This window comes from Lottia gigantea (genome assembly GCF_000327385.1).
Source record: "Lottia gigantea unplaced genomic scaffold LOTGIsca_143, whole genome shotgun sequence".
In the NCBI taxonomy this organism is placed as follows: Eukaryota; Metazoa; Mollusca; class Gastropoda; family Lottiidae; genus Lottia; species Lottia gigantea.
Genome location: NW_008707672.1, coordinates 363,650 through 374,189, shown reverse-complemented (window position 1 = coordinate 374,189; position 10,540 = coordinate 363,650). Strand labels below are relative to the sequence as shown.

Genomic DNA, 10,540 nt, shown 5'->3' with positions numbered 1-10,540 from the left:
GTTGACGACTGCGTACGCAAGAAATCAAACTGTTCTACAAGAATTCTTCACCAAAGGAAGACATCACAACTGTCACTGCATATACCAATCCCAATCTTTTTACGGGATGGATTCTATGTTCATTAGAAAAAATGCAAATTGTTTTTTATTATTTGAATTAAATGATAAAGATTTATCTCAAATCATTCAGTCTATAAATCATGGAATGGATAGAGATACATTTAAAAAGGTTTGTAAAGCTCAATAGAGAAACCCAGATGATCATGGATATGTATTTGTAAATACTAGAAAACCTGCGGGAGAAAGAGTTATGATCGATATATGTTAATTTTATTTTTTTAAAAATGACGGATTGGAATAATTTTTTAAAAAGAAATAGAGAATATATCAAAGCTAAGAATAAAATAAAGACCCAAGTTGAAAATAACAGATTACAACAACTCGGATTAACGGAAAATCTACAGACTCTATTTCAACCCATATTAAAAAGTCAAGAAGACATTAAAAAGAGACTCGTTATAGAACCCACCCCTCATATAGAACCCAAACCGATTGAATATAATGGTATTATAATTAGGACATTAGATGATATAAAACGTCTTTTTTCAAACCCTGACCCAGATTTACCAAAGAGCATTTCACCAATCATTGATGAAGTGGGGTTATTGTTTAATGGTTTTAGAATAAGATTTAGTGGAAATTCACCACAATTCAAAATCGACACAAAAAACTTTATATTTACATTAACGAAAGGGTTAATAGATTTAATGAATGGCGAGGATGTTGAAATTGCCGATTACAAGGATTTAGTAGCATACTCAAAATTTTTACATGCGATCAGAAAGTCAGGACCCGAAACAAGAAGATTGAAAGAAGTTGATTTATATATAACAAAAGTTATTGAGCAAGAGGAGGTAGATGATTATGCGGAAGATTATCCAATCATACAAGAAATAGACGAATTCGATGATATGGTGGCATCTGGACAAGGTATAACGTTTTTATCCGACAACAATAAAGAATTGCTTAATAGATTAGAAATAATATTAGCGGCCATGAAAGAAGGTCATCGATCGGACAGACAATACAACGAAGTCAATGGCATATTAAAACGGCTTTTGGAGAAAAAAATCATCACTAAAAAAGACTATATAAACGTCATTAAAAATGTCCAATAAAGAACAATTTTTCGTTATCACCTCGAATAAATCAGACATCAAATTGTCTCTAGACTACGAGTATGAACTCGATCGCAATAAACAGTACGAACTGGGATTAAAGTATTTCTCCGTCTACAATTCCATTAGAAACCAACTAAAAATATCGACGGATAACGGAGTTACGTTCAAAACCATAAGCTTACTAGCGGGAAGCTACGAATACGTAGCCATCAACGATTACCTATCCGAATACGCAGGAAGCGTGAACGGCAAAAATAATATCGAATTCGAAGGTAATTTGAATCTGAACAAAATAAAACTGATCTTGAGAAATAACAGTCAAGTCGATTTCAATGTAGAAAATTCGTTGAATGCGTTACTAGGGTTCGATAAACGAATATACGCGCAATCGACATTGGCGCCGCACGGCCACACGAGAACGACATTGACGTGATCAACATTCACTGTAATTTGATCAACGGTGGATTTTTCAACAAACACAAACGCCAAATCATATACAGCTTACCGACTTTTACGGTGCCGATCCGATACAGAATTATAGAGAAACCGTTTCAAACGACCTATTTACCAGTCAATTCTTTCATGATCAAAGATATAAATCTGGAAATCAAAGACGGTAAAAACAGGTTCATTGACTTTGGCAACGAAGAAATTGTCATTCAACTTCATTTAAAACAATCTTCATTCTCTTCTTGATTAGAAAGATAATCGAAATCATCAAATTCATAGTTTTCATCAAAACTATACTCATCTTTGTCGTTGTAAGGATACATAATTCCTTCACTGTTTGGTGGTTTTCTTTTAACATTATTCAAATAACTTCTAAAAACTTTAGTTTGTTTATCATTTGGAATAACTACTCCATTGGTGAAACTTTTTTCCCATGGTTTATTAAATTCGTTCGACACATCATGTCCGCTTGCTAACTGAACGTAATCTTCTACACTTATCTTATCATTAGAATAACCTTTAAACGTTTTCTTTTCTTTTAAAACACCATCAGAAGTCAAAACGATGTTGTATTTGACTTTTGGTGCTAAATATAAACCAAATATAATTCCACCGTCACCGTAATCGTTTTTACCTTTGCAATAGTCTTTTTCGGAGACCAAACCAGCTCTGTTTAGTTTTTTCCAATTTTTGGATGAAATGTACAAACTATCGGTGTCGGTATAGTATATTTCGGGTTTATAAAATCCATTTATGACGTGAATGAAATTGTTCATTATTTTTTTACTGTGAGATAAAACGAATGATCCCAAATGACTAGGTGTTAGTCGTGTAGATTTACTATCTTCCGTAGTAATCACTTTTTCTTCAATTTCTGTTTCAAAAATATATTGAGTATCATTAATTTTCTCATAGGTTTTAACGCGTGAATCAAAGTTGGCCTGTAAAGTTGCTTCATTCCATAAATGTCTAGTTGTGAATATATCTTTCTGAATTGATTTACCATACAAGGAATTACCTAATAATTTCATGCAATTACTACCCACGATATTACCTTCTCGTTTATATTTATTTCTTAAATCTCTCAAAATTAAGATATAATCTCTATAGGGTGGAGTTTTCTTTGTAAACTATACCATCTAATATTCTAATAATTCGTCCACCGGCTTTCACTATTTCTTGAATATCGACCGATGTTAAAACGTCGTGACAGAAACCATTTCTGAACCTGATTTTGTTACCAGTTTCCTTTTTACCTTCTTTATTCGTGAAAGTGATTTTATCTTTAGCTGGTATCGGTTGGAAGAACATGTTTTTGGGATAGTCAAACCACACTGTTAAAATAGCTGTTCTGGGTCTGAATTTTTGTTTATTGAAGAGTTTTACAAATTCTTTTTCTTCTTCTAGTAGAAACGGTCTTCCACTTTCCGCTCTCGGATATTCACTGTCTAAATCCGACATTTCGGAAGCGTATAAACCGTTAGCATCAAATGCCATTAGTTTAGTACATTCTATTTTTTTAAGTCTCGAATGAACCTCCGCTTTGTCTTTTGTGCTTGCACTGTATTCTTTGCATAAATCAATTATGTTATTACTTTCTGTTTGTGAAATATATTCCTTTAATACGTTACAAATTTCATCCATTTTGTTCGTTTCAAATGATTTTCTATTTGCCGAAAATCTTCCTCCTTTAATAGATCGTCTGATAAAATTTCTTATAAAAGGATTAGTGTGCGAATAAACTTTTTCTATATTTTCTTTTTCGGTATGTTTCGCAACCATTCTAGTAGTTTCATACCATTCTTCTTCAACCATTTCTTAATCGTAATGATATAAATAATACCAACCCTTTAAGGATAAAGATGGAGCCGTTAGATTATTGGACATATTCTGGTTTACAACTTCTTTCGTGACTTGGTTGTATTTTATCAAACAAGCTCCCAAACAGAGTGTGTCTCTCTTGGCGTAAGGTTCCCATTCGTGTCTCAATTCCTCCCAGTTGTCTTGCGAGTATTTAGCGATATCTACGTCGGCAATCTTTCTCAAATTCGCGGGGAGATTGGAAGAATTTCCCCATGCAGCCAAACTAGAGGATTCGTGTTGATAGGAACACGTGAAATTAATATGTTGTAAATAATTACCCTTTACTTCTTTCTGTCTTTTCTATTTTTTCTGTAAATCTTCATCCGTGTATGGATTAGATAAAGGAAAAGATAGAATTCCTCTGGGTGTTTTTAAAAGGCAATGCGTTAGTTTTTTTGCATTTTTAAGCACGACCCAGTTGTCGAATCCACTACCGTTATGAGAAATTAATATTAATCTCTTTCTATCATATTGACCTAAATATTTCAACATTTGATCTATACAATCTGTACCTACAAATAGTTCTACTACATTCATTAGTTTATCATAAAATTCTTCTGGAAGGGGATCTGACGGCTTTAAATCTGGAAATAGATTATTTATTCTGTTTAACATTTTCCTTAGTTTTTCTAAATTAATTAAAGTGCAACAATATGGAATTGCTCTTCGCGTGTCTTTTTCTGAATACGTTTCGCAATCCCAAGCGAATAACGCATCATCGCTCATACTCGAAAGCACGTTTAGTTTGAGGGGTGAAACCTGTGTTACTGCGTTATCGTCTCTACACGTTTTCCACACCTGTTCGTAATTGTCTTCTATTTCTTGAATTCCCAAACTTTTTTGGCTTCTTCTAATCAGACAGAAAAAAACCCAATCTAATTCATCGTGAACGTCTCTGTGATGAAAATGTCTGTTTTTGGGATTATAAATTTGAAACGAAGTGTTAAATTTCTTGTTGAATTCCTTCATTCTAGCACAAGTCATCACTCCTTTTCTATTTGTTTTTGAAAACCCGTTGATGTATTCTTGAAATTTACATGTTAAATCTTTGTTCAAAACACGATTGACGCATTTGATAAAACAGTGACCATCTGTAGGTATGTAACAATTTTCGCCTTCGTATTCATTTATCTTTTTAAGTAGATCAGTTCCTCCTCTACCAACTCTCGATCTTTTGATTTCTTGGAAATTGTCTTTCATTAAAATTATTTTTCCTGTAAAATACCAATCGGAAGCATCGGTTTTTTTGTCCATATTTGAAAAGATATTGTGAAAGGTTTTGGCATTGAAACCGAGGAGTGACATGTATTGTCTGTGATTGCCTTCCTCGACTATCTCTCCATCTATTTTAATTTGTCCTTTGAATGTTTTAAATTTATCAGAGATAGCCTTGATAACATCGGAAAATAGGGCGTTTTCTATCATTGTTTCATCGTGTTCGATTTTTTTCATATTTTTTAAGTATATATTTTTGATTATTTCTTTATTTTGACCGCTGATATTTCTGTATGGAATTTGTCCAAAATTTCATTGAATTCTTGTAATTCTTCAACTGTTATGTTCTTGTCTTCTCTCGATCTTTCGAAAAAGATGTACAATTGATTAAGATACATATTCAAGATATCCGTTTTCTTTTTATAATGAGCTTTCTTTTTGCTCGTGAAACCTAAAGTGATGAGACCGCAAGAGGTCGTTTAAACTCTCTTTCTTGTTGACTTTTATGAACATCGATCGAGGTGTATTTTTCACCTAAAGCGAAATACAGTTTTACGTATTCAAAGTCTGTTGTTCGTAAAAACTCGTGACTGATCGATTCTATTTTTCCGTGTACGTGTAAGCGTCGTGGAATTTTGACAATGTTGGTTGATGGTGGATTTTCCGTCTCCAATATCATATCTAAATCTTTGATTTGAAATCTATTCATATAATCATTTTCTACTTCCAATTTAAAGGTGTCTACATATTAACCATTTCTCATTTCAATTTCCTGATCCCTTTTATCAATCAAACGTATATTCTCTTCCAAATTACCATCATTAAATAATGAAATATGTTTGACGGCCTTACCGGTTTGTTTGAAGACTACTTTATTGACTTTAACCTTCATGGGAAACTCTATTTGAATCAGACAATTACCTCGAAAAGAAAACTCTTGCGTTTCGCCAATATCGAATACGTTTTTAGGTTCTCCGTATGCGAGAGTACCTACTTTTATTTCTGCTTTGAATCCGTATTTGTTTGATTTATAAATTTGGTCTTCTTCATCGAAGACAGTGTCACTTTCGAATGGAAGATTGAAATAATACGATTTGTCCGTGACAATAGATTCTAATTTGCTCAACTTTCTCTCTTGTCTCAAAAAATCGTCATGAATTCTAGATACCAAAAGATTGACCTGTTCTTTAATATAATTTTTCATATCATCTCGAAATTTATTTTGAAGAAAGTTTTTAATCACACCCACTTCTTTTTCTAATTCGTCCGTGATTTTAGTATCCAAAGCAGTCAATTGTTGTTGTTGCAACGTATCTTTGTCAATGGGAAGTGTGTTAATTATATCTTGAACATCTGATTTTTGCTTCGCGATCTTTTCGTTCAAATTGGATATCTAATTTTGTAACTCGGTTTTGTCCGCGGTCTTGTCTAGTTCTGCTAGCAATTCGCCAAGTTTTCTTTCCAAAGCGGTTAGTTTTCGTTTCAATCTATCCTCGTTTACATTTGGGTTATCTATTAAACGTTGGACGTCTATCTTTACCTTCGTAATCTTATCGTCTAATTTAGATATTAAATTTTGCAACTGACTTGTTTTATTCACTTGAATAAGACGTTTCAAACTCGTTAACTCTTGTTGTAGTTTGGGTTCGTTCACAAGATTTTAAAATTTCGTCTGAGGTATCTTTTCACGTCATTTATTCTATTTTCAACATGGTCCTTATCTATTTGAATTGCGTTTATTTGATCCAGTAAATATTTCTTGTTCACGGCATCGTTATCGTTTCATGGAAACTTTAAATTAGTTATTTTGAAATTGTTCATATCGATATCCCCTTGTAAGGTGTCTCCGATTTGATCCACGGAAAAAGGTTTCGCTTTGTTTATAAACGTCGTCATGGGATTTTTAGATTCTAGAGGTAAAGACCCTAATCCAAACTTGTTTGCCATTTTTATTGAGTTAAATTTATTATAATTTCTTCAAACTTTTCTCCCAAACTCAACCGATATAAAACCCAAAGCGACAGCTGTCAGCACAGCTTTTGTCCTGGCATTTGAATTTGAAACGTAGAACATTTGATTGGTTTGTTAGTCAATTTCGTAATCTCTTCTGTCGGTTCTAGACCGAAAGAATCAAAGAAATAAAAGTTATTCGAAGAATCTTTGTGTAGAGCAGAGTGATGAACTCCTTTTTGATCCGAAGTATGAATGTTTGTGATGGCGTAAAATTTACCTGTCTTGTATTTCAGTTCATCAATTTCATCTCGCATGCAATAATAAAACGGCGAGACGTTCAGTTCCTTGGCCCATTTCACAAGTTGAAAGTTTGTGGTCGTGTCTTTTCCGTATTTATCGAGAAATGCATTCATTTTTTAAGTTGATTTTTTTTAGGTGTTTTTCGCAGTAGGCGGTAAGTATTGCTGAAGACCCAATTGACGAAATATATACGTAGTTTGTGTTTGAAAAAACTTGTATAACATTCTGATAAAACACATTCAATAATATTTTGAAGATAAATTTACATTTAAATTTAAAAAATCTTAATTTAAGAGAGCGTAAAAGATTGTCGACATCTAAATTTCTTAACCTTTCATCTAAATCTTCATTTTCGAGATTCATTTTTAAAAGTCAGTTTTTTGAAGTTCATTTTGATAAAACCTTCCTATGATTTGTTCTTTGTCTTGATCGATCAATTCATAAGTGGGAGGTGATGTGGTGTTTACTTTATCAACGATGAATATCTCGTTAGTCCAATACCCGACGTAACCTTTCTGAAACAATGATTTATATCTAAAAATACGAACTCGATCTCCAACTTTGAATTTGGGTTTAATATTCAAATTGCTAATCTCGTTTTCAAAGTTGTTTCGAGTGTTGACGGACTTTATGATATTCGGGTTATTAGAGGCTTGCGTTGGCGTCACACCTATAGACGAGTGTATTTTGTTATTGTATTCGTCGACAACAACTGGTAATATTTTAAGCCATTTTTAAGATTTCAATTCCGTGAATTTCTTGAATAATTTGCTTTTAATAGTCCTGTTGAATCTTTCTATCACTACGGCTTTACCTTCCTTATGCGTGCTGTAAATTTCAAACCCCAGAGATTTCACATTTCTGTTGTAGAATTCGCTTCCTTTATCAACCCACAACTTTAGGGGTCGTCTGTCAGATTGTTTCATTATGGTTTCGAATGCTTGTTTGACAGTCAGACCCGATTTGTTTTTCAAGGGAAAGACCCAAGCGTATCTCGTGTATATGTCGATCACCGTCAAACAATACTTGTACCCTCTCTCGACTGGCATGTTGATTAAATCGGCTGACCAAATTTCATCTTTATCAAAAACTTTGACTTTGAGGTAACATTTGTTTTTTCGAAATTCTTTGTGAATCTCGTCTGCTATGCCCATACCCAATTTCACTTTTGCCTTCAAGAGTTTTATGATAAGAGCCCTCTGTAATTTCTCTTTGAAAGTGGGATTGGGAATATTTTCGAGTTCGTCTATCATTTGTTTGTCTGCTTGGTGTCTGAATGTTATGTCTTTGTTTCTGTACAGTATGTCGTGTTTGAGCGCTGCTGCGTCAACTCTATTAACGGGTTCTTCTCCTGGTTTGGGATTATCATTTTCGTCTAAACGCAGATCTAACCTAGTGCCTGGACCTGTATAATTGTGCCCTGGGAGATGTTTTTCTCCGGGATATTTTGCCCATGGGAATCCAGGAAGAGAACCCAATGACTTTTGAATGTCTCCCGCACCGAAATACGTTTTAGGAGGATGGACATTCATTAAAGTCATATTTGTTCAATAAACACCATATATTTTTAATACGAAAGATTTAATACAAGGAGAAAACTATTCAAGCGATAGAAATTAATCATTAGATCTTTTCACTGCATCTACTCCTGAGGAAATTTGTTGTTTGAGACAAAATTGGCCACTTTGGGGATGAGAGATGTTAGCGCAGAGAAGAAACCGTCTCCTTCGGATTTTTTTAGTTCGTGTTTTAAAATTAAAGACATTTTTATTTTTTTTTTAATGCGGTTATTTTATACTGTATTATTTTTAGTGATTCTTGTCTGTGGTTTGGGTAATTTATAATACAGTTTGGAGGAATCTGTTATGATATATTTTTTTAACAGTTTGGGAAGTCTGTTATAATACATTTTTAACAGTTTGGGGAGGTCTGTTATAATATATTTTAACAGTTGTGTCTGTTTTCGGATATGACGCATTGAAAAAGCTGCGCATGCGCAAAAGTGAAATGCGTCATATCCGAAAAGACATATACCTGCCATCTCAAAACCGGATCAAACTGGATGCGCTATATCAGAAAACACATATACTACTTAAGTTCGCTTGGTAAAGTTTTTGAGCGGGTTATTCATAAACATATCCATATAGATCACGACATACTATCGCAATATCAACCCGGGTTTACTCAAAACGATTCTACGACGTATCAACTTATTGACATCTATGATGATGTTTCAAAATCACTAGACTGTGGATCCGAAGTCAAGATGGTCTTCTTTGATATAAGTAAAGCATTTAACAGAGTTTGGCTGAATTGTCTTATTCATAAGCTCAGTTCAATAGGCATACGAGGAAATCTCCTGAAACTCTTAGAAAGCTATCTTCGAGACAGAACACAAAGCGTAGTAATCAAAGGCGAGACATCCCAACGAGAAGTGCTTAAAGCTGGGGTCCCCCAGAGCTCAGTCCTCGGGCCAATATTATTTTTGATATATATTGATGACATCACATGTGATATTAGATCAACCATTCGACTATTCGCACTATCTCACTATTGGAGACGAGGGGAGGAGTTGTGATATTCTTAATAATGATTTGGAAGCCATATTTCAATGGTCTGAAAGGTGGAAGGTAACGTTCAACCCTTTGAAAACTAAATGCATAACCTTCTCAAGGAAAGTAAAACCACCTTCCTTCAATCTGCGTTTTAATAATACCACTTTATATGACTCTGACGAACATAAACACTTAGGGATATATTTTAATAAAACCTGCTCCTGGACCACTCACATCGATTATCTAATATCCAAACTTCAAACTAATAGATTGTCTCAGAAGCCTTAAGTACAGACTTTCGAGAAAATCACTTGAAACCCTCTACAAACAATTCATCCTACCTATCTATGATTATTGTGACGTACTTTGGAATAATTGCAGTTTACACAACGCGAATAAATTAGAAAAAACTTAACTTAGACGCAATTAGAACTATCACAGGACTTGTTAGAGGTACATCCCATGAAATTCTTATAAAGAATCTGGCTTCACAATCGTCGCTTATCACATAAACTGATATTATTTTATAAAATGTTCAAAGGATTAACACCTCAATATCTGAAAATTCTCGTTCCCCAAAAAGTATCGGCATTAAACCCCTACAGTCTTAGGCATAACAATATGCTACGTAGTATCCCATGGCTCACTAAGAACTATAAATTGTCTTTTCTACCATCTGCAGTAAATTCATGGAACACACTCCCTGGAAGTACACAGAATTCACAGTCAGTTTCTAAATTCAAGACAAACCTATCGAAAATCATTAAAAAATCTGACGTCCCAAATTATTACTATACAGGCAACCGACAAAATCAAATTATCCACACCAGATTACGCCACAGTAAAAGCAAACTTAACGGTCATAGATTCTTAATGCACATATCTCTTCTTCCTGCGTGTTCATGTGGTCATATCTTTGAAGACTTTGAGCATTATCTTTTGTATTGTAACATCCACTCCACTGTTCGAAATCAAACAATCAACCTCCTACATACAGATCATCGTCCGTATTTACTATACGGC

The 10,540-nt window shown here is 33.9% G+C and overlaps 3 protein-coding genes across 3 annotated transcripts; all 3 read right to left on the bottom strand.

The window, feature by feature from the left end:
• Window positions 1–1,846: 1,846 nt before the first annotated feature.
• LOTGIDRAFT_172865 (hypothetical protein) lies at window positions 1,847–3,446 on the bottom strand (the record flags this gene model as incomplete). The annotated part of the gene is made up of 2 exons (XM_009050048.1): window positions 1,847–2,712; window positions 2,768–3,446. The coding sequence occupies 2 exons, from the start codon at window positions 3,444–3,446 to the stop codon at window positions 1,847–1,849; spliced, it is 1,545 nt and encodes a 514-aa protein (XP_009048296.1).
• A 348-nt stretch (window positions 3,447–3,794) lies between these two features.
• LOTGIDRAFT_172864 (hypothetical protein) lies at window positions 3,795–4,946 on the bottom strand (the record flags this gene model as incomplete). Its single annotated transcript, XM_009050047.1, has 1 exon — window positions 3,795–4,946. One exon carries the CDS (start codon window positions 4,944–4,946, stop codon window positions 3,795–3,797), a length of 1,152 nt encoding a protein of 383 aa, XP_009048295.1.
• Window positions 4,947–6,102: 1,156 nt separating this feature from the next.
• LOTGIDRAFT_172863 (hypothetical protein) lies at window positions 6,103–8,503 on the bottom strand (the record flags this gene model as incomplete). The annotated part of the gene is made up of 2 exons (XM_009050046.1): window positions 6,103–6,308; window positions 8,119–8,503. The coding sequence occupies 2 exons, from the start codon at window positions 8,501–8,503 to the stop codon at window positions 6,103–6,105; spliced, it is 591 nt and encodes a 196-aa protein (XP_009048294.1).
• Between the last annotated feature and the right edge of the window lie 2,037 nt (window positions 8,504–10,540).